This window comes from Mustelus asterias, chromosome 5 (genome assembly GCF_964213995.1).
Source record: "Mustelus asterias chromosome 5, sMusAst1.hap1.1, whole genome shotgun sequence".
NCBI lineage: Eukaryota > Metazoa > Chordata > Chondrichthyes > Carcharhiniformes > Triakidae > Mustelus > Mustelus asterias.
Window position 1 is genome coordinate 95,728,000 of NC_135805.1, and position 27,867 is coordinate 95,755,866.

General features: G+C 39.7%; 1 protein-coding gene across 1 annotated transcript; it reads left to right on the forward strand.

Annotated features, from left to right (window-relative positions):
- tdrd15 (tudor domain containing 15) lies at positions 1-26,695 on the forward strand. The gene is made up of 3 exons (XM_078213576.1): positions 1-71; positions 5,309-11,473; positions 24,843-26,695. Exons 2-3 carry the CDS (start codon positions 5,314-5,316, stop codon positions 24,902-24,904), a joined length of 6,222 nt encoding a protein of 2,073 aa, XP_078069702.1. The 5' UTR covers positions 1-71; positions 5,309-5,313; the 3' UTR covers positions 24,905-26,695.
- The last annotated feature ends 1,172 nt before the right edge of the window (positions 26,696-27,867 follow it).

Sequence of the window (27,867 nt, forward strand, 5' to 3'; positions counted from 1 at the left end):
AGGGAGTAAAATTGGAAAGTCCGGAGGCTTCACTGCACACAACAGTTTAGGCACTGGGGCGGAGAACACCGGTAAGAAGTAAAAGTTTAAAAAGTTAGTGTTGGATTGGAAAGAGTTCACTTGGCGCGTAAACATCTCGGTCTCATCTCTTCATGGACGCACTCGGCCCGTCCCCCCCATCCCAATTATTTTTGTTCACATTTTTAAACTGGTCTAAACTCTCGAGTTAACTTTCTGTCACTTCAGTGGTGGAAGGAGATAAAATCTATGAACTTAACCCGCATTCAGAATTCTAATCTACAACTGGGTGTTGGGTACATTTGATTTTGCGAATTATACGACTTTATTTAGCCATATTTGCCTGTCACTTTCTCTTTGGGCATGTCATCTTTGGCATTAAGTAAAAGCTAAAGTAATCCAATTCACAAAACGTTTTACTCCACTTAAACTTTAGTTGCTTTGATTTGAACCTAAATCTTATTGCACCATTGCTCCTGTCTGCCAACCAACTGATACGGCGTGCGGGGGGGGGGGGGGGGATCAAAATATAGTAATGACATAAGTTAATTAAATCATGGCATGTTTTGGCAATTTTATTACATCAATGAATCATTTTACTTGCAACTTCTATTTGTTCAACAAATAAATTTCATTGTAAGAACAGAAAATGCTGGAAAAAGTCAACATGTCTGGCAGCATCTGTAGATCTGGTGTTGTGAGACTACTTACAGCATCTGTAGACACAGTAAGAAGTTTAACAACACCAAGTTAAAGTCCAACAGGTTTATTTGGTACCAAAAGCCACACAAGCTTTCGGAGCTCCAAGCCCCTTCTTCAGGTGAGTGAAGGGGCTTGGAGCTCCGAAAGCTTGTGTGGCTTTTGCTACCAAATAAACCTGTTGGAATTTAACCTGGTGTTGTTAAACTTCTTACTGTGTTTACCCCAGTCCAACGCCGGCATCTCCACATCACAGCATCTGTAGAGTCAGAAATTCTTAATTTGTGTCCCAGACTCTTCAGAGCATTTTCTGTTTTTGTTTCCAATTTCCAGCAGTTTCAGTACTTTGCTTTTATATTTAATTGTATCCTCATTTTAATTTTTTATACATTTTAACTAATAATTTGGTAGATTTCTACAATGCCCAATCAGGATACAGTGAAGTCTATTTAAAATATTTGAAAATCTGACAAACTAAGTAAGCTATTACAATACACTTGCTGGCTGGCTGGCTTGCTTGCTGGAGTTCAGGTGTGATCTCTCCCAATCACCGATTTGTGCACAGTGCTGGGGTACCTTAAAGATATCAGAATAAAATTAAACACCTATCCTTCAGAGAAAATTCAGCTTGGTTTCTCTCATTATATACTCTTTTTACCTATTGCATTTTTGAAGTAAATTCTTAGGATGTAGGCATCATGAACAAGTGCAGCATTTATTGCCCACCCCCTGTTGACATTGAGCTGCCTACATAGGTAGCTGTAGTCCATGTCATGAAGGTGATTCACAATGCTTTTAAGTAGCGCAGTCTAGAAATTTGATCAAGCAACAGTGAAGGAACAACAATATATTTCCAAGTTGGAGCAATGAAGGACTTGGACGTGAGCTTGTGGAAATGTAGTTGATGGTGTTCCCATGCACCTGCTTCCCTTGTGTGGACAATGGATGTCATGGGTTTGAGTGTCCTGTCAAAGTTGTCTTGGTGTGTTACGACAGTAACATCTGGTGGATAATACGTACAGCAGATAGTGTTGATGGTGGGGGCAGTGGATGAGCTGCTGAACAAACAGGCTAATTGCCCTGAATGGTGTTGAACCTGTGTTATTGCAGCCACATCCAGACAAGTAGAAATTATTCTGTCACATTTGCAATAGCTGGTCCCTGGATGAGTTCCCCAAATTTGTTAATTTTCCAAATGACACCCTGATTTTGTTATGCTCCCAGGTGAGGATGAATGCTCCCCTTTATTCAACCCACTCACTCCCTCAGTTGGTCACAACAAGTTAATTTGAAAAGGATCCCTTCCTGTGTGTTTACATTTTCCCAGTCTGAATGTATTTGCTTTTTAGAAGGAGCAATTTAACCAGATTTTCCTGAGTCAAATAAAACTAAGTTTATTAGTCACTAAATTCCCAAGGCAGAAAAAAAATAACTTCTGGTCAGAGAGTGTGTGTTAAGAGTCCAGATAAAAGACAAAAAATATACGAGTCTTTCTTTGGCTTCTCTGTGAGCATAGATGGTGGTACATTGTGATTGTTATATTGGATCATTCCAATAGAGCTGACTTCTGTAGTTTAGCAGTTAGTTTGGAGACACTGGGTTCTGCAGGGTGGCTGAAAAAATATTTGATTTTCTTTAGATGGTGGCTTCTGCTGAGCTTTCCTCCAGCAAGAGGAACACCCTCTTGTTTTTTTGCAGGGGTGACTCACTGTTGTTTCTTCTAGTTTCTGTATCACTCGCAATGACAAACCAGTCCATACATCCAGTCAGCAACTAGCTTTTTAATCCATTTCCCTCTGTATTCTTAGAAGGGGGAAAAACATGTCTTTTGACCCAGAGTCCATTTTCTTTCAGCTCAACAGGAGATGGCTTTTGGATGTCTGCTAAGATGTGGCAATCAATGTCCATTGTCTGTGCAACCACAGGAGATTTAAGTTTGTTTCTTTGCATTTCATCTGTTTCTTTAAAGTGTCTCTAACTGAGGTAGGCCTTGACACCTTTTTCGGTGCAACATTCAATGTTCCCGTGGGACTAGCTGATCAAGCGTAATCCAGATAGGAAATTTCTTGAAAGTGGTTACTTTACATTCTCAGCCATCTTTTGCTCAGTGTCTTATGTTTCTTTTAAAAACACACCTTCCTTGAAATGTTCAATATACCTATAAGTAATTTGGACCTGTAATCTACTATGGTGACACATTCCTTGTGTCGCAAGACTTTGTTTGACCTGCTCTTGTAACTGTGTCATTTATGTGACTGGTCTTGGAGTCTTTGATTAACAGGAGCTCCCAGGAATATTATGTTGTGGGAGTTGGATGATAATACCATTGAATGTCAAAGTCAGGCTCTCCTGGTGAAGATAGCTATTGTTTGGCAATTAAGTGGTGATTACCATTTGTACATACCACAAATTGGTGAAGTGAGAGTCCTTTAATATTTGACTGAGTGTGGCATTAAGTAACTTGAGCAAAACTGAAATCGGGGCGGCAGGGGGGAGGGAACTCCACTGGTTGGAGTCATACCTGGTACAAAAGAAGATTGTTGTGGTGGTTGGAGATAAATAATCTCCGTTCCCAGTCATGACTGCAGGAGTTTCTCAGGTAGTGTCCTAGGTACAACCATCTCCAGTTGCTTTGTCAGTTACCTTTCTTCCATCATAAGGTCAGAATGGCATTGTTTGTTTGTTTGATTGCACGTTATTCAGCACCACTTGTGATGACTCAGATAGCAGAGCAGCCCATGTCCAAATATGACCTGGACATTCAGCCTTGGGTTGTAGAGTGGCAAGAAGCACCAGGTTCAATTCTGGCCTCAGATGACTGTGTGGAATTTGTTTGTTCTTCTTGTGCCCGTGTGGGTTTCTTCCAGGTGCTCCAGTTTCTTCCGACAGTCCAAAGATTTGCGGATTAGGTTGATATGGCTGTGCTAAATTGCACGTTAGTGTCAGGAGGTCTTACAGGGTAAGTACATGGGGTTACAGGGATAGGGCCTGAGTGAGATTGTTGTCAGTGCAGGCTTGATGGGCTGAATGGCCTCCCTCCACACTAGTGATTTTATGATAACATTTGTGCCACACAAGTGCTAGGCAATCACCAACTCCCAACAAGAGAAAATCTAACCATTGCCCCAAGACATTCAGTGGCATTACAATAGCTGATTCCCTCACTATCAACATTCTGGGGGTTATCATTGACAAGTAACTGAACTGGATCAGCCATATAAGTACTGTGGTTGCAAGAGCAGATTGGAGGTTAGGAATCCGAGGGCGAGTCACTCTCCTGACGCCACAAAGCATATGCACCATCTATAGAGTGCAAGTAGCCTGGATAAATGCCACTTCCAAGAACACTCAAGAAGCTAAACAAAACAGCACACTTGATTGGCACCTCATGTATAAACCTCATAGCAGCAGTATATGCCAGCTGCAAAATTCATTGCTGGAACTCACCAAGGTTCCTTAGATAGTAACTTCCCAATTCATCACCGCTACCATCTAGAAGGACAAGGGCAGCAGATTCATGAGAACATCACCACCTCAAAGTTTCCTTCCAAGCCACATATCATCCTGACTTGGAAATATATTGCTATTGCTATTCCTTCACTGTCGCTGGGTCAAAACCCTGGAACTCCCTCCCTAATATCAATATGTATGTACCTACACCATTAGGACTACAGCGGTTCAAGAAGAGAGCTCACCATCACTTTCTCAAGGGCAATTAGGGATGCGCAATAAATGCTGGCCAGCTAGAGACACCCAGACTCCATGAATGAATTTTTAAAAGTATTATTAAATGTATCTTTAACCATTACATGTATTCTTTACATGTAGTTAAGTAAGGATACATTATGATGACCTATGAAAATTCTGTGTAGATTTACAATTTTTGAAAAACTGAACCAGGCTGACATTTAGACAATGAAATGGTTGTGTTTCAATCATTGACTTCAAAGGTTCAATTTTGAAACTTCAGCATGTAATTTGTGTTGATACTCCACATGTCCACCTGCTAGGGGAATTTCACAGTAATTTTATTGCAGTGTTAATGTAACCCTTACTTGTGACTAATAAATAAACTTTTACTTTTTGCTAGCCAGAGAAGAGCAGGAAAGTTCTCCCTTTTGAGCTGGCCAACATTTATCCCTTAACAAACACCCAAAACAGCTTAACTGGCTACTCATTACATTTGCTCTTTGTAAGAACTTGCTCTCTGTAGGAAGTTGTGCAGAAATGCAATTTCATGTTTTCCTGAATTAAAAAGTGTCTACAATAATCAGTTGGCTGACTAGGGTTGTGAGAACTCCTGAGGAAGTGAAAGTTTGTTCTTTCTAATTACTATTTTGCTATGCTAATTCATATAACATTGTTTGCAATACCTAGATTATAGACTGCTTAAGAATAACAATGATAAATCATTGTGTGTGGTGTGTGTATTATATAGTTTATCCTTGCTTGTAACTGTTTATCCTGATTTTTGGTCTGTACATGAGCCCAATCAAAAATGCTATTGTGTTAATATTTTGAGTTTAAGGTAGGCTGTCAGATGTCTGAAGATTCCTGTTTCAGTAACTTATTTCAAATCTTTGCTTTACAGGCCTTATGTGTTCAACTTTTATTCCACCTGTTCACATCTTACACCTTGACCTGAATATAACCCATGTAGAATGTTGTCCAGAAAAAATATTAGTACGTTTCTGGGGTCGGTACAACGACGTGTGTGAATTGGACTATCACATATTGCACAATGAAGTGCAGAATGCAGCAAAGACTCGTGCCAACATTGCAATTGGTGAGTTTTGTTTTGCAGAGGACCTTTACAATGCAGGATGGCATCGAGGAAGGGTAATAAGAAAAGATGAAGAATCATACGAAGTATTTCTCATAGATGTTGGTATAACATTGACAGTTGATTCTAGGCACATCGCTACTGCCAAGGAGAATTTATTTCAATTGCCACCAAAAGTAGTATGTGGCATATTTGCCAATATAGTGCCAGTAAAAGGAACATGGTCCCCAGCAGCAGTTAAATATTTTTCATCACTGTTAACTTTTAAAATCAAAGGTTACATTGAAGACATCTTAATGGACCAAATTATGTTGGTGGATGTCCCCAATATTAACCAAAAGCTCTTTGAACTTGGTTTAGCAAAAATCCTTGATGGCAGTACTTTCCATTTTGTACTGGAAATTTCAGAAGATTTACTTGGATGTCCTGGTTATGAAAATCCTAAAACCCGGTACATAAATAAATGCTGCAGGAAGCCTGTGCTTGATAAACCAATTATATTATCTCCTAGTTTCCAACGTATCCTGGATGTTTTGAGTCCCAGTTTGCAAACCGGTGTTACAGAGACAGTGAAAATAACATCTGCTTCAGGTCTTCATAACTTCTACTGTCAATTGAAAAGGCTAGCTTCAGAGCTCGAAGCAATGTCCAGAGACTTGCATTGTTACTATGAAAATGAAGGAAAAGAATTAAATGATGAACCTGTTGACAATTTTGGTGCACTTTGTGCTGCAAAAGGTAAAGATGGAAAATGGTACAGAGGAGTTGTAAAGAAACTCTTAACCTCTGGCCAGATAGAAATTTGGTTCATGGATTATGGAAGGACTGAAATAGTATTTCCTGATCATATCAAAAAATTGATGCCAAACTTTTTTATGATGCCACTGATGTCATTTCCTTGTGCACTAACTGGCTTATCAAACCAAACAGAACAATGGATAAGATTGCAAACTCAAATTATTAAAGAATCTTTGTTTGAGGAAACATTGACTATTTGTATCGATTCCTACTCCTGTGAAGAGCACTTATACTATGTTACACTTTACAAGCAGAAGAACATTAATATCCATCAGATGACTGGAATGTTGGCAGAAGCAAATCCAGAGATTGAGTGTTGCCCAAAGGAGGAAAATAAGGATATCAATGGACAATTTGGAAAATTTCCAGAAACTAAGATGACAGCGACTGGGAAATGTAATTCAATGCATCATGGATTAGGATCTGTTGGGATGAAAATAAATGCTTCCTATGTTGGATTTGTTGAATATGTAATTAACCCATCTGACTTTTGGATTCGAACATCGGAACACAATGACAAATTTGAATGCTTAATGATCAACATTACAAACCACTACAGCAATGTTGGCATAAATGAAGAACTCCTTCAGGAACCAATACCTGGTCTGTTTTGCTGTGCTAGGTATAGCAAAGACCTACATTACTACAGAGCAATTATTACTGAAGTATTTGACAACCAACTAAGAGTGTTCTTCGTTGATTTTGGAAATGCTGAAGTTGTAGAATTTAGTGCTGTGAAATGCCTGCTTCCTGAGTATACAAATCTACCTGCTTTGGCTATGAATTGTTCTCTCGCTCATATTTTTCCAATTGAAGAAGTGTGGACTAAAGATGCCACTAATTTTTTCAAGAAAATGGTATTCAATAAACAGCTTTTTATTGAAGTAGTCTCAAGACAGGGCAGCAAATATATGATTGATATGAAAGATATGGAGTGCAGAGAGCAGTCAACTATTGGTATACTAATGCTTCAAGCTGGATATGCTGATTTTTGGAATGTACAGTCAGACAGTACATTGCTTCAACAGGGATGTATGCTGAAATCTTTGGGAGCTGGGGCAACCAAATCAACTACAAGTGAGACAAGGCTATGCACAGATAAAAACTCAGTGTTGAAAAATTCATGCGGCATTCCGGCGTCAAACATCTTGGCACCTACTGCTTTATTTCCAGCTGGTACAATGAATAATAACTTTTCATGTGTACATCTTACCATGCCAACTTGGATTAAAGAATCCAAAATAGCATCACCATATAGACAACAAGTGTTTAAACTTGGGTCTGTTCTCGATGTGAGAGTATCTCATGTAAATTCTCCAGCAGAATTTTGGTGCCAACTTCAAAGTAACACAGATCAACTTCAATTACTTATGAGGAATTTGCAGCTTTATTACAGTACTCCAAGGGATGCTTTTCAACTTGGACATATTGGGTGTGTTGCAAGGCGCTCTCAAGATGGTCGGTGGTATAGAGCATCAGTTATTCAAAGGAATTTTCGAAAAGAAGAGGTTACTATATTGTTTGTTGATTACGGTATGCAGCAAAAAATAGCTTTGAAAAATCTTTGTGCTATCAATCCAGAGTTTCTTCAACTCGAAGGACAGGCATTTAGATGCACTCTTAACAGCATAATTCAATCTGTCAACTATGATCCTTCTGTTTGGGATAAAATTTCCTGTAATACATTTAAGCAGTTCATTGACAATAGTTTAATTTCTGGTGAGTGTCTGAAATGCACAATATTTGCCATGGCTCTGATGGATAGAAAGGGTTTGTGTAATGTGGTAGACCTTCATACGCCATTTATGAATGTATGCCAGTTACTTTTGGATATGGGACTAGCTACTTGTGTTGAATCACCATGTTCATTTAGTCCTTCAGTTCAACTATACACACCTTATTACAGTGCCCATGGTATAAAAGTTGGAAGTGAAGAAACCGTGTATGTAACTCATGTGTCTAATCTGTCAAAATTCTATTGTCAACTTGATAAAAACACTTTAATTTTGGATACACTTAAAACTGAAGTGGACATTGTTAGCAAACAAATGCAAGGGCAAAGATTAGACCTTGACAAAACCAGCATGTGTTTAGCCAGGTATTTTGAAGATGGTCAATGGTACCGTGCTATAGCACGTTCTGTGTATTCACCTGAACATTTTAAAGTGTTTTTCATAGACTATGGAAACACGGAGATAGTTGATAAAAATGACGTGGTTCCAATTCCTGAAGATGCAAAGGATCTGATTTTGATACCAATGCAAGCGGTGAAGTGCTGTTTATCTCTTAGTCTTCCAAAACCGTCAGATGAACGTATTGCCTTGTTCAAACAAACTGTAATGGGAAAACCTCTAACAGCCTTTGTGGAAGCAAAGGAGTCTGATGGTCATTTGATTCTTGAGCTTTATGATGAAAGTGTGAAAATCAGTGCTCAAATAACAGAACAAGACATGCACCATTATCAAAGAGACGTATTGTGCCTTGATGAAACAACACAGCAAAATAGCAATTCTCTCCATCCAGCAAAAAACGTTTCTTCTGCAGAACAAATGGTAAGTGGGCAACCTGGTTACTTAGCACAGTTGATCAAAGAAACAAATAGACTGATTCGTTCCTATATTGGACATAAAAATAAAGACCAGAACTACAGCCTTAAAAAGGAAAATACACCATGCAAGACAGGAAAACGTTACAAAAATAAGCGCTCGAAGCATTGCCTGCATGAAATTATCCCTAAATTTACTGCACAGTTAGCAAAACTGAAAACAACATGTAACGGAAAGGAATCGGGTGAAACAAACCAGGCAGGCAAGGTAACATTCCAACAAGGGAAGACTAAGATGGCATCACATCATGTGATTAACCCCAAGGAGACATTGCCATCTACTATACTTTGTCACCTTGTGCAAAACGTGCCTGCAACACACAAGGCAATTGAAATGATTTGTAGATCTGGAAAACACTGTCAGAGCAAACGCCTTCTTCAAAATCTGATAGATCTGCCTCAAGCTAAACTGGTCACCAGATTAAAGTTTGAAAAATATACTGGATGTGGAAATAGTTCTTCAGACTCCTTCATAGAACTGGTACATAATGAGCACAGAATCCCAGAGCTTGTGAAAAAGGTGAGTGGCGCAGCATTTGCTGAAACTAAACTTAAGGATTTTCAGAGTAAACAAGGAAGTGATGATATGGATGTGTCTGTAGAAAATGATGCTTTGATTTCTACTACTGTAAAGGAAATCAAATTAAACCCGTTGTGCATAAAGTTAATTGATCTTGCCAACATGCCAGATTTGACTACTTCTGAAACAGGCCTGCTTAAGAAATTCTTCAAGCCAAAATTGCAGGGTACACAATCTGATGGACTGTGGTGTTCTCAAGTTGTTCCACATTTTACAAATGAACTAACTAGGGAATATATAATTTGTGAGTTTGTGCAACAGTCCAGTCAGTTTTGGAAGGTACATCTCAGTCATTGTACTCAATCCTCAGCTGACAAATTCTTAACTGAGATGGCAACCAGCATGTCAAGCAACCAGAAGGCACTCAGTAAAGCTTCAGAAAAAGAAATCTTTATTTCTGAGCTTGCTCTATCTTTACAGGACTTGAGAAATGCACCTGAGAAAATTAGCATTGAGGATCAACACAACTGTACAAAAATTATGTCTTATGTGCAACAGTATAAAGTCAACAAAGAATATGTATTTCAGATAGGTAAAAAATTACTTGAGAAGCTTATGTGTTCGAGAAGAATTGCTTGGCTCGTTAAAGCTGTCACTTTAAATGTGTCAAATAACGGCAACTTCGGTATTAAACTTAATGCAAGTACTGAGGAGTTGTTTCCTTTAACTATGGCTGTTGAAGGTGTAAAAAGAGAAAATGTGTCATCTTCGAATGCAATTAAAAGAAGGAAATGTCAGTCTCAACAATTTTCAGAGCAGGACAAATCCATAATCAAACTTCTTTACTTGGAAGATAAAAGGGTGCTGTTGGTGGAATTTTATAGTGCTGACATTTTATTACAATGGCTTAAAGTATCAAATGACAGCATTTTGAACTTTATTGAACAAGTCCTTATGTGTCCAAGGAATACCATTGAAAATGTTAAGCTGCTATTAAAACAATATCTAATATCATCTCCCTTGTTTGAATTAAATGATCAGAAATTTATTGAATTGCTTAGAAAATTGGATTCTGGATTTTGGGAGGTTGCGATTAGCCAAGATGCCACTTCTCTTGCTGAAAAATATCAAGCAATGGTCCAAAAAAATGACACGATTATCATTTCGCAAAATTGTTCACCTGATTTGGATGGAAGCATAAATAAAATTGCTTTTGCAGAAACTGATGTGAAACCATGTTTGGAGTCATCAAAAATGCTGCTTTCTGTTGATAACAACATGATATCATTGAATCCAATTTTGTGTGGCCCCATTGAAACTAGAATCGAGTACACTGGCTTTGCTACCTCTGTGATTGACCCTTCAGAATTCTACATTCAGCTTGAAGATACCTTCGAAATAATGGAAACACTGTCTTCACTCCTGGCTCAGCTATCAGATGATTTTCATCCTTTGCCTCAAGCCCTATTGAATCCTGGTGTAAGTTGCCTAACCAAGCTTGGCACAGATGAGCAGTGGTCTAGGGTGGAAATTTATGAAGTCTCTGAACAGTTTGTCCTTGTTAGAGCTGTTGATTATGGACATTATATTTTTGTGCCATCTTCAGATTTGAGCAGACTGAGAGAACTTCCTCAAGAACTTGCAGAAGTCCCACGCTTGACTAACCAGTGCAGTTTAAGCAATGTGGTGCCTTCAGTTGGACATAATTGGACAGATGAAGCCATCATTTTCTTTCAAAAATGCTTAAGTGAACAGAGTTTGACTGTATTTTTCAGGCAGCATACTCCTGAGTTGCTTTGGGAGGTAGATCTTATTGTAAATAGCAAGAGTGTTGCCGAAGATTTGCATGCTGCGGGGCATGCTGCTTTTCTGAAAGAAACTGGCAGTTCCTTTACGGAAGATTCTGTTAGCAGTTCTGAAGAGAGCTTTCAAGTACTGACTGAACCTATTTTCCAGCAACAAATTGACAAAAGCAATGATGAGCTTCCAGTGGTTTTACGAAATGAAGAGCCTGTCGTTGAGAAATTTGACTCCAATTATTCGATAAAACGTGAGTAGTGATTTTCTAAAATCTTTGTATTGCAATACCCGGCATTGCTATATGTTTCCTAAATAGCAGAAATGAATGCCTTTTGAATTTGGCAAAGAGTTTGCAAATTTAAAATATTGCAAAATGCTTGATGTATTTAATTCGACTTGTTTTGAAAAATTATCACATGTGGAAGATCAAGTTATAATTGCATTAAATATCATTGTCCATTATTCCTGAATAGCACCTGGGATAATAGCTCATTTTCAAGCACTAATGACTAAAGTTACAAACTTGTTCTAGATGTCTTCTGTGGGAAAAGAACTGCCTAATATCCCACCTATTTCTACCCTTGTAAGGTTTATGCACATAATTTGTCCTCTTCAACTCATCTATTTGAAATAATTTGTCAACATGTACCCACTCAGTCACAATCAAGTCATCCTCTAATATATGCTTCGTCGAAAGACTATAGACCCCTTAAGTCTGGGTAACTAAAGTGATATAAACAGGCAAGCATTCTTGTGGTCCTCAAAACCTCTGTTACCTAAAACAAGACACTATTCGAAATTGGTTTTTTTTAATGGCTAGCCCTCTGAATGCAATACAGGACTTCATTAGTTGAAACCTTCAGAAAGCTCTGATCCAGGATTTGTTTACCCCAATTTTTAGTTGTAATTGTAGGAATGCTGAGTATTGAATTTGGGCCTCAGTGGCACTACATTTCTCTTATTGCCACATACAAGCCCATTCTCCTAACACATGAAATTCTCCACTGTCCTAAATCAATGCAAATTTTCATATCTGCAAATTGAACAATCCTTTGTAACCAAAAGAGAAAATGCTGGAAAATCTCAGCAGGTCTGGCAGCATCTGTAAGGAGAGAAAAGAGCTGACGTTTCGAGTCCAGATGACACTCTGTCAAAGCTGGAGTATCCTCTGTAACTTCCTGTGATCTTTTGGCCTGGAGCAGCGGCTCCAACATCTGTTTGAAGACCCTGAAGCAATTGTAGGTCTTCTAGGCCTGCAGTTGTGTTAATGTTCCCATCTCCATTTTGAGGCACACAGACCTGAATGGTGACTGCCATGCAAATGACCAGTTTACCAAATTCAGGTACTTGTGAAAAACTATCTAATTGAGATCTTAAAATGTTAAAAGGATTCAATGGGGTGGAGGCAGACTAGCTAATTCTTCTGGGGTTGAGGGGGGAATAAAGAACACAGAACAATTTGTGATTTATAAGCCACAGCACCCCCAAAAATTGCCAATATCTACAGAACTGACTATTATGTGTTGAAGAAGTTGCCTAGTATTGGAGCTAGGCCATTCAGGAATGAAATCAGAATTTTTTTTTACCAAAACACACAGTTTGAATTATCTTTCCAAAAAGCTGTGGACTTTCAGTCAATTGAAATCTTCAGACTGTAATTCATGGAGTTTTGTTTAGTAAAGGTATTAAGAGTTAGTTATTAAAGATAGGTAAATAGATTTGAAGTACAGATCAGACATGATCTAACTGGATGACAATAGCAGGCTTGAGTGGCTAAATGACCTACTTCTGTAGAGAAAGGGAGGGATACCTAAGCTGTATTTACTGGTGCTTTTTTCACATACAATAGTGCAGTTAAACATTCCTTTAACCAGCAATTTCTTCAACACAATAGTCAGTTATTGGTACCTGAAGGTAATCTTTTATAATTCAATTTTTAAAATAATAATGTCGCTGAATGACTATATTGTTATTTATCTTTGGTGGGAAATATATTCAGTGAAACATAACTCCCTGAGGATTCTATTGTTCGCTCTTGCAGCATTTCGTTCTTACGTTTTTGTCGTTCAGTTACTCTGGGATGTCGGCCTGGTAATAAATAACAAATACTGCAGGAAAATTGATTTTCAGTTCTGTAGATGCTGGCAATTTTAGAGTATGCTGTGGCTAATAAATGACAAATTAGGATACTGCCTTATTCCCAAGTAGAATTATTTTCATGATTGGCACACTCCCATATGCAAATATGATGCAAGTTGTGTGGGAAATGTTAGATAGGAGTTCTCAGATTTTGACCCAGTGACGATAAGGAAACATTTTTAAGGTAGAATTGTGTGCGACTTGGAGTGGAACTTGGGAGTGTTAATGTGCCTGAAGCACTTGTCGTTTTGGGTGGTTGAAGTCATGAGTTTGGAGCTGCTGTCAAAGAAGCCTTGACAATTTGCCACAATGCACCTTGTAGATGGAACACACTGTAATGGTGTGTTGGTGGTGGAGGACGGAGTGAATGTTAGATGGTACGATCATGTAAAATGCTTTGTTCTGGTTTTGGAGTTGCACTCATCCAGGCAAGTGGAGAGTATTCTATCACAGTCCTCCTGACTTGTGCTTTGTAGATGGTGGTGTCGGTGTGAACCTGTGTTGGGTAGTGGTGTGCCTCTCCCTTTGTACAATATGGGCTCTTTTCCTGACTTCTTCCTCAGTTACATTAACAACTGTTTGGCATTGCATCTTATTCGGTCCACAGTCATTGAATAAATTCTTGGCCATTCTCAGATTTAAAAAGAAATGTCCCCTTGAATTCGGAATCCTCCACCGCATGTCTTTGTTAAAGTGGTGTCCTTAAATTTCATGTGGCCTGTTTTGTATTCTGATTTCTGTGACAAACATTAGAAAAACAATTTGAGTTATTCTTAAAATGTTTCAATGACTTAGCTTTTGCTGACCCTCTAGTCAGAAAGAGACCTTGAGCAACTATAGCAGAGCTGCTCTTGTTGAATTTATTACACTGAAGCACAAAATCAAGAGCTCTTCGGCTGAGGTAGGCGTTTAATCTGATCGATATGTACTTAAAGCAGCCAGAAAAAAACCCAGGCAGCCGCATATCAAATAAGCGCACGAGTCTGGTTTTCTTTGCTTATTTTAAATTGTAATAATCCAAGGGAAATTCACAAGAAGTGTGAATTTGCCTTACCTGATGGTGAAGGCCTAACTAATTTTAATTTTAAAATGGACCTTTGAAAATTTAATGGACAGTGCCATCTAGTGGCTCTGTAGAAATCGTAATGCTGCATCGCATTTGATTTGAAGAACATTTTATTTTGATGCAACATACTATTGACCATGGATTTTCTGATCGGATCAGTTTCATTATAATACAGTTGCACTTGCAGCATTTGTAAGTATTTCTTATTTAGAAGCTGAACAATTTGCAGGAAGCAGTAGTCTGCTCCAGCATATACTGGACCAGCTTTAAAGGGTCAGGCACACTGGAGAGCGATGCCATTGAGTCAACATTTATTTTAAAAAGGGTCATACAACTCTTTAAAAAATATATTTCCAGTTATCTTGAACAATACCTCTACATTATCACTGCTACCGTCTTCAAAAGTATCCTCGGTTGATGGACTGCCCATTTGACAGTAACCCATAAATTTCTCAAGTTATGGTGACATGGTGAAAATTGAAATTTCTCAATTTGTATCATTGCCCCAATTCCATTCTCTCTCCTCAGTATTCACTTGTATTCAGCTAACCACAACTGCTGTGCAGCATTAACCCTGATCTTAACTTCAACTCTTCCAATCCACAGCCTTCCCCCCCCCCCCCCCCGCCTCCCTCCCCAACAGCTACCTCGCCTTCAATACCACTGAAACCTTGTCCACAACTCTGTTACTTTATACTTGACTTCACCGTCTCCCTATTCACCAACCGCCCCACCCCCAAGGTGCACCTTATTCTTAAACTGTTCTTAATCTCTTTGTTTCCTGAGATTTGTAAGGGTAACCTATTTTTTAGAATATGTGACATTCCAGGTAATCTGGGGGATTGATGGTGGACAGAACAGAACTTGGAAGCATCATCAGATATGAGGAGGATGGTGTAGAACATTGAAAGCACAGAAATGGGTGGGCAGATGAAGTTCAAAGTAGAGGATGTGAAGTGATTTGTTTTGGTAGGAACAACATGGAGAAGCAATATAGAATAAATGATACAACTCCACAGTGCTGCAGGAGCAGAGCCATACACAAGTCATTGAAGGTGGAAAGACAGGTTGAAAGAAACATACAGTAACCTCGGCTTTAATAATGGCATAGAGTAAAAGAGCAAGAAGGTTGTATTTGAACTTGTGTAAGGCATTAGTTCAGCCTCAGCCTGTTCTGGATGTTGCACTTCAGGAGAGATTCGGAGGTATTTGTCAGAATGCAGAAAAGATTCAAAATGGTTCCAGGGATGAGGAACAGCAGTTATGAAGATAAATTGGAAAAGTCAGAACTGCTTTCCCCGGAGAAGAGAAGGTTGAGGGGAGAAGAGAAGGTTGAGGGGAGATTTGAAGAGCTGGTTAAGAAGGGTGGTACGGTGGCACAGTGGTTAGCACTGCTGCCTCACAGCGGCAGGGACCTGGGTTCAATTCCAGCCTCGGGTCACTGTCTGTGTGGAGTTTGCATGTTCTCCCCATGTCTGCGTTGGTTTCCTCTGGGTGCTCCAGTTTCCTCCCACACTCCACAGATGTGCGGGTTAGGTTATTAGGCCGTGCTAAATCGACCCTCGTGTCAGGAGGATTAGCACGGTAAATATGTGGGGTTACGGGAATAGGGCTTGGTGGGATTGTGGTCGGTGCAGACTCAATGGGCCAAATGGCCTCCTTCTGCACTGTAGGGATTCTATGAATGAGGAGTCTGGACAGAGTAGATAGAGAGAAACTGTTCCTACTGTTGGAAGGATCAAGAATCAGAGGGCACAGATTTAAAGTAAATGGCAAAAGAAAGAAAGGTAACATGAAGTTTTCGCACAGCAAGTGGTTAAGGTGTGGACTGCATTGGCTGGGAGTGTGGTGGAAGCAGGTTCTGTCAACGCATTCATAAGGAAATATCTGAAAAATAATTTGCAGAGTTATAGAGAGAAGGTGGGGCAAATGACACTAAGTGAGTTGCTCATTTGGAGAGACTGCAAGCATAATGGGCCAATTGGCCTCCTTTCTACACTGACAATTGTAAATCAATGCAGAAGAATTTTTTACTTTCACAAAATTTAGACATTGCTGGCTTGGCCAGCATTTATTGCCTATCCCTAATTGTCCTTAAAAAGGTGCTACTGAACTGCCTTCTTGAACAGCTGCAGTCCACATGGTGTTACTGGTACACCCACAGTGCCCTTAGGCTGCAAATTGGGTTCTTCAGCTGGCCTGATGAGAGTTGAGTCAATTATTATTAATATGCAATTTCTCTTATAAAATGCATTGATTACTTGGAAATAGGCCTTAAACAATAAGGCGACAGTGTCAGATCAGGAGAAGACTCAGTTGGTTATACCAGTGAAGTGGGGCAACATCACAGTACATTTGAGAATGTTCTAGAACATAGAACAGTACAGCACAGAATGATGTTGTGCCGAGCTTTATCTGAAACCAAGATCAAGCTATCCCACTCCCTATCATCCTGGTGTGCTCCATGTGCCTATCCAATAACCGCTTAAATGTTCCTAAAGTGTCTGACTCCACTATCACTGCAGGCAGTCCATTCCACATCCCAACCACTCTCTGCGTAAAGAACCTACCTCTGATATCCTTCCTATATCTCCCACCATGAACCCTATAGTTATGCCCCCTTGTAATAGCTCCATCCACCCGAGGAAATAGTCTTTGAACGTTCACTCTATCTATCCCCTTCATCATTTTATAAATCTCTATTAAGTCTCCCCTCAGCCTCCTCCGCTCCAGAGAGAACAGCCCTAGCTCCCTCAACCTTTCCTCATAAGACCTACCCTCCAAACCAGGCAGCATCCTGGTAAATCTCCTCTGCACTCTTTCCAGCACTTCCACATCCTTCTTATAGCGAGGTGACCAGAACTGCACACAATATTCCAAATGTGGTCTCACCAAGGTCCTGTACAGTTGCAGCATAACCCCACGGCTCTTAAACTCCAACCCCCTGTTAATAAAAGCTAACACACTATAGGCCTTCTTCACAGCTCTATCCACTTGAGTGGCAACCTTTAGAGATCTGTGGATATGGACCCCAAGATCTCTCTGTTCCTCCACAGTCTTCAGAATCCAACCTTTGACCCTGTAATCCACATTTAAATTAGTCCTACCAAAATGAATCACCTCACATTTATCAGGGTTAAACTCCATTTGCCATTTTTCAGCCCAGCTTTGCATCCTATCTATGTCTCTTTGCAGCCTACAACAGCCCTCCACCTCATCCACTACTCCACCAATCTTGGTGTCATCAGCAAATTTACTGATCCACCCTTCAGCCCCCTCCTCTAAGTCATTAATAACAATCAAAAAGAGCAGAGGACCAAGCACTGATGCCTGTGGCACTCCGCTAGCAATCTGCCTCCAATCTGAAAATTTTCCATCCACCACCACCCTCTGGCTTTGATCAGACACAGTAAGAAGTCTCACAACACCAGGTTAAAGTCCAACAGGTTTATTTGGTAGCAAATACCATAAGCTTTCGGAGCAATGCTCCTTCGTCAGATGGAGTGGTCTCTGTTCTCAAACAGGGCACAGACACAGAAATCAAATTACAGAATACTGATTAGAATGCATTCTAAGCATTGCTCCGAAAGCTTATGGTATTTGCTACCAAATAAACCTGTTGGACTTTAACCTGGTGTTGTGAGACTTCTTACTGTGCTTACCCCAGTCCAACGCCGGCATCTCCACATTTTGATCAGACAGCCAGTTACCTATCCAATCGGCCAACTTTCCCTCTATCCCACACCTCCTCACTTTCATCATAAGCCGACCATGGGGGACCTTATCAAACGCCTTACTAAAATCCATGTATATGACATCATCTGCCCTACCTTCATCAACATACTTAGTTACCTCCTCAAAAAATTCTATCAAATTTGTGAGGCACGACTTGCCCTTCACGAATCCGTGCTGACTATCCCGGATTCATCCGCATCTTTCTAAATGGTCATAAATCCCATCCCTAAGGACTTTTTCCATCAATTTACCAACCACCGAAGTAAGACTAACCGGTCTATAATTACCAGAGTCATTTCTATTCCCTTTCTTAAACAGAGGAACAACATTCACCATTCTCCAGTCCTCTGGCACCATCCCCGTGGACAGCGAGGACCCAAAGGCCAAAGGCTCTGCAATCTCATCCCTTGCCTCCCAAAGAATCCTAGGATATATTTCATCAGGCCCAGAGGACTTATTGACCTTCAGTTTATTCAAAACTGCCAGGACATCCTCCCTCCGAACATCTATTTCCTCCAGCCTATTAGCCTATAACACCTTCTCTTCCTCAAAAACACGGCCCCTCTCCTTGGTGAACACTGAAGAAAAGTATTCATTCATCACCTCTCCTATCTCTACTGACTCCATACACAAGTTCCCACTACTGTCCTTGACCGGCCCTAACCTCACCCTGGTCATTCTTTTATTCCTCACATAAGAGTAAAAAGCCTTGGGGTTTTCCTTGATCCGACCCGCCAAGGATTTCTCATGTCCCCTCCTAGCTCTCCTAAGCCCCTTTTTCAGCTCGTTCCTTGCTAACTTGTAACCCTCAATCGAGCCATCTGAACCTTGTTTCCTCATCCCTACATAAGCTTCCCTCTTCCTTTTCACAAGACATTCCACCTCTTTCGTGAACCATGGTTCCCTCACTTGGCCATTTCCTCCCTGCCTGACAGGGACATACCAATCAAGGACACCCAGTATTTGTTCCTTGAAAAAGTTCCACTTTTCATTAGTGCCTTTCCCTGACAGTTTCTGTTCCCAACTTATGTCCCCTAATTCTTGCCTAATCGCATCATAATTACCTCTCCCCCAATTGTAAACCTTGCCCTGCCGTATGGCCCTATCCCTCTCCATTGCAATACCAAGAGTTCAGTGCTTGATTGACTGTTGTGCTGTTAATCAAAGTACTTCTGTCAAATACTTGAGTGTTTTCACTAAATTTATGTGGCCTAAAAGCACTGAGGATGAGAATACATTGGTAGACAGACAATTGTCCTGGATAGGGTTGTGTTAACAAATATTCAGAGTGGATTAGATAATTTGTCTAAATCTTGTGCTGTATTTAGCTACACTTAAGTTTAAAGCAATAACGAGTTCTGAGAAATTTAGCTTGGAATTTTCTGCGTAGAAGGGTGCTTTTATTTCACTATAGTGTGTTTGTCTCCAAAATGCCAATTGAAGAATAGAACTGGAGTGACACTTAAGATTTTACACATTACAAGCATTCACCACCTCGCCCAACAGCTATCAAGTTCTGACAAGTTCAGTCTGTCTATTTACAGGGATTCCGTTGAGTCATTAGCATTATATGCTAACCACCTGAATACAATAAAACACAGCATTTACAATTAACACACACAATTCTCTTGAAAAATAATTACTTATTGAAACTGGCATGTATTTTGCACATTGCCATTCTGCAACTTTTGCCTCAAGGCTTTTTGTTTTGCAAATGTTCTATTTTTTGAGTCGAAGATTACGGGAAGTGGGGTGATATGGAGAGACAGGGAAGTGGAGTTGAAGCCTCAATTCAATCAGCCATGATCTTGTTAAATGGCAGAACAGACTCAAGGGACCAAATGGCCTGGTTCTGCTAATTCTTGTTCTATAATACTGGCGGCAGATCTGATCTTGGAATGCATGGTTTGAAGGAATAGTAATCAAGAAACAGAATGTGATGTGTTGATAATTCATGGTAGGACAGTGTACACCAGAGTTTTTTAAATTAAGAACTGTTATAGCCTACTAATAGGTGTACTTGCATAGCTTATTTGTCTAATTTCGATTGCACTTTAAGGCAACGGAGGAGAAAATCATTGCTGCACTGGTTGTGTTTCAAAAAATAGTTTACTAAATGAAACTTTCATCTGCAATAAACAAAAGCCTATGTTTAATAGGACAATTATCTTTGGGTGCAGTTTGAATTTGTTTCATCTTGCTGAAAGATTAGTCAAGAAAAATGATCTGAAAGGAAAGTGAATTCCTTTTTCTGATTTTTGTCCAGAGTAAGCTGGATCTGTGGTGTGGTATCTCTGCCAAATCACATTAAATACGGCAAAAAACAAAACTGGTCACTATGATTCATGAAAATTGTTTAATGATGTTGATTTCATTGTATTTGTTACAGTGTAAAGAATTACGTTTTTGTTTCTTGGTGATCTTTGATACTCTTGGAGTACAATATAATTTTATAAAAGTCTGAGCAGGAAAGAATTCTGACACAGATTCATTTTAGAAACGTAGAAAATAGAAGCAGGAGTAGGCCATTCAGCCCTTCGGGTCTTTTCCACCATTCATCATGATCATGGCTGATTAGCCTGATCCCACGATCCGCTTTGCTCCAAGAGCTATATCTGAGTCCTTCTTGAAAAGAAACAATGTTTTTGCCTCAACTACTTTCTGTGGTAGTGAATGCCACAGGCTTGCCACTCTCTGGGTGAAGAAATTTCTCCTCATCTCAGACCTAAATGGTCTACCCTTTTACTTTAGACTATGACCCCCAGGTTCTGGATTCCCCCGTTATCAGACACATCTTTTCTGCATTTGCCCTATTTCATCCTGTTAGAAGTTTATAAGTTCTATGAGATTCCCCCCTCTTTCTTCTGAACTTCAGCGAATATAACTGTTACGGAGAATGAACTCCGAAGAATCATTCCACACTCCAGCCTGATTCAATCAACAAACAGTTTATTGAATTACACCAGTGGGGAGAAGCCACAGGGGCTGACCATGTGCGACTCTACCGAACAAAGAAAATCATCAATTCTTATACAGTTACTCACCCCATCCCAGCTGGACACACATAGGCTACAGATTACATACATTACATGTAGGTCCAATAAAATTCAGCTCATGAACAGATGAGAGTCTACTCTCATGTTTCCCAGACCACCTTATCAACTGTCCTTGGGTCTTCTCTGTACACAGACATAGGCTCCTTTGCCTCAACTTTGTCTCTGCCTACTAACTGTTAATAGTTACTCAGAGGCTGCTGCCTATGGGTGGCTAAAGTGTTCAGCCAGCTGTTTTCTGTGTCTGTATTACTGAATATCCCCAGAATGTGGTCAAGTCAGCTAGCCCCATGATGTTGCTCGAACTCTTGTACTCCATTTTGATTAGCATCATATGTTGCTAGTATGAAATAGAATACCAACTTAATCTCTCCTCTTGCATCAGTCTCACCATCCCAGGAATCAGTCTGGTAAATCTTTGCTGCACTTCCTCCATAGCAAGAATATCCTTCCTCAGATAAGGAGCCCTGCACACAATATTCCAGGTCTGATCTCCCCAAGGCCCTGTATAACTGCAACAAGACACCTCTGCTCCTCGACTCAAGTCCTTTCACTATGAAGGTCAACAAACCATTTGCCGCCTTCACTGCCTGCTGCACTTGCATGCTTACTTTCAGTGACTGGTGTACGAAGACACACAGGTCTCGTTGTACGTTGCCCTCTCTCAGTTTATAGCCATTCAGATAATCTGCCTTCCCGTTTTCACTATCAAAGTGGATAACCTCCCATTTATCCTCATTATGCTGCATCTGCCATGAATTTGCCCATTCATTCAACTTGCCCAAATCGCACTGAAACATCTTTGCATCCTCTTCACAGCTCACTTTCCCTTGTGTCATTTGAAAATTTAGAGATATTACATTTAGTTCCCTCAAATAAGTCATTATCTAGGATCACTGCAGTACCCCACTATTCACTGCCTGCCATTCGCAAAAATACCCCTTTATTCCTATTCTGTTTCCTGTCTGCCATCCGTTTTCTATCCATCTCCATATACTACACCAATCCCATGTGCTTTGATTCCACAAGCTAATCTCTTATGTGGGATTCTGTCGAAAGTCTTCTGAAAGTTCAAATAAACCACATCCACTGGCTTTCCCTCCTTAACTCTACTAGTTACATACTCAAAAAATTCCAGTAGATTTGTCAAGCATGATTTCCTTTTCATAAATCAATGCTGACTCTGTTCAATTTTGTAAGAAGTTTAACAACACCAGGTTAAAGTCCCAACAGGTTTATTTGGTAGCAAAAGCCACACAAGCTTTCGAAGCTCTAAGCCCCTTCTTCAGGTGAGTGGGAATTCTGTTCACAAACAGAGCTTATAAAGACACAGACTCAATTTACATGAATAATGGTTGGAATGCGAATACTTCCAACTAATCAAGTCTTTAAGAAACAAAACAATGGGAGTGGAGAGAGCATCAAGACAGGCTAAAAAGATGTGTATTGTCTCCAGACAAGGCAGCCAGTGAAACTCTGCAGGTCCACGCAACTGTGGGAGTTACAAATAGTGTGACATGAACCCAATATCCCGGTTGAGGCCGTCCTCGTGTGTGCGGAACTTGGCTATCAATTTTGCCACTCTTTTCCATGGGCTCTGCTATAAAACCTTTGATAATGGACTTTAGAATTTTCCTCACTACCAGCGTCAGGCTGACTAGTCTATAATTCCCTGTTTTCTCTCTACCTCCCTTTTTAAATAGTGGGGACCTAGCAAACCTCGGATCCATAGGATCTGTTCCAAAGTTTATAGAATCTTGGAAGATGGCCACCAATGCATCCACCATTTCTAGGACCACCCCCTTAAGTATTTGATGTTCAATTCCCATTCCTGGTCACCCTGTTGCCATGTATTTATAATCCTGACTATATCATACCCGTTTACTATATCATTTTATTTGAGCGATTAATTCATCCAATTTTTTATGAATGTTCCTCGTGTTAAGGCAAAAGCTTTAAAGCTTGTCCCGTTCCCACGATTTTTCACTGAGACCCTGCTTGAATCTGGCCCTTGATTTACCTGCCTATCAGTTTTAATATTTCCCTTTCTGTTTTTCATTCTTGTCCTTGCTTCCCCCTCCTCTGACTTCTTGCATAGGTCCCATCCCTCTGCCACTTTACTTTAAACCCTCCCTAACCATTCTAGCAAATACTCCTCTTAGGACATCAGTCCTGGTCCTGCCCAGGTGTAACCCATCCTGTTCATACTGGTGCTACCTCCCCCAGAACTGCTACCAATGTTCCAGGAATCTGAAACCCTCCCCCTTACACCATCTCTTCGGCCATGTATTCATCTGAGAGATGCCACTCTTTCTACTCTGACTAGCATGTGGCACTGGCAGTAATCCTGAAATCACTACCTTTTGAGCTCCTACTTTTCAACTTCCTAACTCCCTAGTTCAGCTTTTAGGACTTCATCCTTTTTTTAAACCTATGTTGTTTGTACCAATGTGTGGTTCACCCTCTGCCTTCAGAATGTCCTTTAGCCATTCTGAGACATCCTTCATCGTAGCACCACAGAGGCAACATAGCAACCTGGTGTCTCTTTTGCAGCCACAGAAATGCCTACTTATTCCCCTCATCATTGAATCCCCTCTAATTATTGCATTCCCTCACTTACTCCCCTGTGCAGCAGAGTCAACCGCAGTGCAACAAATTTGGTTGTTGCTGCTGTCCCCTGAGAGGTCGCTCCCCTCAACAGTATCCAAAGCTGTATGTCTTTTTTGCAGGGGAATAGCCCCAGGAGATTCCTGCACTGCCTGCATAGTCCTCTTGCTCTCCCTTCCTGCCTGTGGACTCTTAGCCTGCAGTGTGTCCACCTCCCTGTACGTGCTATCCACAATACTCTCCATCCTATGGATGCTCCCCAGCTGCTGCTCCAGCTCCAGAATACAGGCTTCTAGGAGCTGCAGCTGGAGACACCTCCTGGATACATGCTGGATCTGGGCACTGGAAATGTTCCTGGCTTCCCACATAAGAGCATTCAAGGTGTTGAACATTCCTGCCATGATATTCCCCTTTGAATTAAACTTTTTGGAAAATGCTTAATATCTAATGGCCTGAAACTTTTGCACAGTGGCAATCTCTGTCAGATTGCCATGCTCGACAGACATACCCTCGCTGTGATTACACAGCTCTAGTCTCGCCCAATTTTTCATACTCAGTCTGGGTGAGACAGGAGCAGTGCAGCGCACCCCAGCAGCATCAGTGTAGAGAGGTAGGTCATGCCCCCTTTTTAAGGCTGTAGCTATAGTGGGCAGAACAATGGCGGGGGAGGTATGGACGAGAAACTGGACAGGGACGGGGAGGCCAAACTAGCACTCTGCTCTCAGTCTCACTCTTGCAGTCTTTATCCTCCCAGCTTTGTGCTCAGTCTCACTCTTGGCTCTGCTGGCTCTGCTTTCTAACTTTATCTTTCTTTATTTATTTTATTACCTTATTTCACAACTTGATTCAATTTTACTTTCCTATTGCTAGTGTTCCTTACTGAAATTCAAGAAGCTACTTCTTTATAAACGATATCTTTTTTTAGTTTAAACTGTTTAAACACAATCTCCAACAGCAACTTCTCACCAATCAATGAACTTACCATTACCAAATACCATTAATTTCTTTTTCAAACTTAGCCCACTGCCCCAGTACAAGGTTGTCCCTCGTGGGTCTGGCTGTCTCCATTCCTGAAAGGTAAGTGAAGGCCCCGAGCCTCGCTCTCTCTTCATCCTCTTCCCAGTGGAGGGTGTCCCTCGCAGATCTGGCTGTCTTCACTCACAGAAGGTAAATAGCTGTATGCTAACCTGTTCTAAGATCAGACTGATGACAAAGTTTATACAATATTTTTCCCATGGTTTTTTTCAGTGTACCCAGATCAAACAAAGTTAATATATTTGGTGGAGGTCTTTCAACATCTTCATGTGTACTACATATAAAATGAATCAAGAACATATCCATTTTATAATTTTTACGTGTCAAAGTTGCACTTAACATTTATTCTGAACAGTTGCAGCAGTTGAACAACCTGCAATCATGGTCATATATGAAGTTCAACTCCAGGATAGAGATTATACAAATTTGGATAAATTTGTGAATGTACATCATATAGAACAAATTCCCCAAATGCAAGCCTTTTTCTACCATGGCTATTCTATATTTTTTGATTTTGCTGAATGGTTAGGTTATCTCCCACTTTGCAGTTTGCAAGGTCAGGTCTCATTCTGCAACAGTGTTTTCTCTCGTTGGCAGCAAATCTGTGCGTCTGCCATATCAGTGAAGTTCCAGATCATCATTTATTGTTTTATTAAAATAAAATTCAATTTCTTCTAGAGAAACTTCAGGAGAGATACATTCTTTGAAATATTCTTGTTTATTTTGTAGTCTGAAAAGTTTCCATGTTTTTTGTTGTCTTGCATCATCTCAAAGTGGTTTATTTCAGATTAACCCTTACAGCAGAAAGTGTAAGCTCTTGGCTTTTTAAAATTTGCATTACATGCTATGAATCATTTCAGATGACAGTCACTGACGTTTTCATTGTTACTTAATATTGCAGACAGAGACAAACAGCCATTCTGGCATTGTTAGCCACAGAATTTCCACTTGATGGGGCTCTTGAGAGAATAACCTGAGTATAGTCTGCTTGCTTCCAAGAAAATTTAAATCCTTAAAGCATATTATTAATGTTTTCATCACTTAATGTTAAGAGTATCACATTAACTTTTTAAAAATTTCACATACTCACATCTTTAGTGTTTGATGGGTATCTCATTCACATTGCACCTAATTTTACTATTATTTTGTTGTTATTTTTTTGATGGATGAAGTAATACAGCAATAACTACACTTTAATGAAAAAGGACCTAAAAGTTCTTTCGGCTGTCTCCACGTGGAATTGAAATCTTGTTTTGAGAATGTAATTGTGAAAACTATTTGAATGGTGTTCATATAATTTCAAATTCCCCAATTAACATTAAAATTTATTGTCTTGTAAAGTGACCTAACATTATGCATTAGTGGGTCTATTATATCTTATCCATTGTTTTTCTCAAAACATTTTAACCTAACTAAATCAGAAATAATGTTCTAATTAGTTCAATAATGTAATAAATAGAGAATGCTATCTGCTAGCATTGGATACCAAAAGTGGGAAAATGTTACTTTAAATGAATTAGCATCTTCCAATATGTTTTTTTTTCAAACTAATACAATCATAAATACATGCAGAAATAAGTTTGGTACTAGATTATGCTTTTTATTTTCAGGTATGGACATAACTTTCTAAAGATGTCTTTCTACGGCCTCTGTAGTGATGTCATTTGCTTCACTGCATCTTGCTTTGAATCATGCTCAAAATTGGTTAAACATACTTGAAGACTTCAATTAAAGTGAAGAATTAAGTGGAACAAGCAACCATTTCAAACTAGTATATCTTTGAAGGATATCACAAATGCAAAAGTTGTATTTAATGTAGCAATTATAAGTATTAAAAGTAAGTTTAAACAGTCCGTACAGGTCAGTGAAGACTAAGAATCTGTCACTAGTTTGACCAGGATGTGAAACTAATTTCCTTTTGTTGAAACTGCTTGAATTGCAGATTGATTTTGTTAAAGTTCGCTTGTTTGAAATTTATTTCCTAAATCTTGAAAAGATGTTTCTCTAAGAATATTGATGTCCTTATTCAAATAGTTGAATGCAAGATAACCTTTCAAATTTAATTTAAAATGTTTGGTAATAAACCCAGTCATTACATTTTGAAAAATGGTTACTTGTAGAATGTTGGAAACAATGCTTTTTTAAGTTTATTTTGTTTCAATAAAACTTACATTTTCTATTGTGCTGTAAAGACATGGCTATATAGTTTTTATGTTGTTTGAAAATAGAGTAGAAGATACCTGTTGGGAACGAGAGGTGAAATACGGATTGGAGAATATAAGAATAACTAAACTGAAGCCATATTGAATGGTTTATTTATTTGAAATCAGCATAACCAGAAATTTTTGTCTTCTGTCAACATCATTAAACACACCTGCAAATAAGACACCATAGCTCCATGATGCTTCTTGAACTGTTATATTTTGATTATCATATTTTGCTAGTATGAAATAGAATATATTACATATATAAAATTGTACATATTGCAAGTGCCTTTGCATTGAGCCCACCTCAACAATCCCCCCTTTTGGTAATGGACTAGCCTTAGTCCCATTAACTGACCATTGGCGCCCCTTTTGTTCAGTCGCCTGACCTATGGGCATGATTGATTTCTAATTTGTTTCTTGAGGGTGCTAATCATCTATTGATATCATTTTCCATAGTCCCCTTCCTGGCCTTCTGCGGTATCAAAGGTGACCACCCCCCTTATTAAAGTTTGCTTCTGTTACTTCTTGCTTAGATTAAAGAACACTTTGATATCTCCCTTGCCCATTTGTGCAGGATGGGGCAATATGGTGTTCATGTTTTGGACAGGTTATTTGAAAGTTACAATTATTCCTCTCTTGCTTTATGACCTTAAAATACATCTCAAGTGCTTGAAAGTGATTGGTCTGTTTGGTATAACACGTACATTCAAAGAACAATACAGCACAGGAACAGACCCTTCAGCCCACCAAGCCTGCGCCAATTCCTAATCCTTATTTAGACCCACTACTTATTGCCATACGT

Excerpts from the sequence above, each read along its gene's own strand:
- tdrd15 (XM_078213576.1), top strand. The coding sequence starts at position 5,314 with ATGTGTTCAACTTTTATTCCACCTGTTCACATCTTACACCTTGACCTG. Across the intron at positions 11,474-24,842 it reads CTCCAATTATTCGATAAAAC|CCCACTGCCCCAGTACAAGG; the intron begins GTGAGTAGTGAT and ends TTTCAAACTTAG.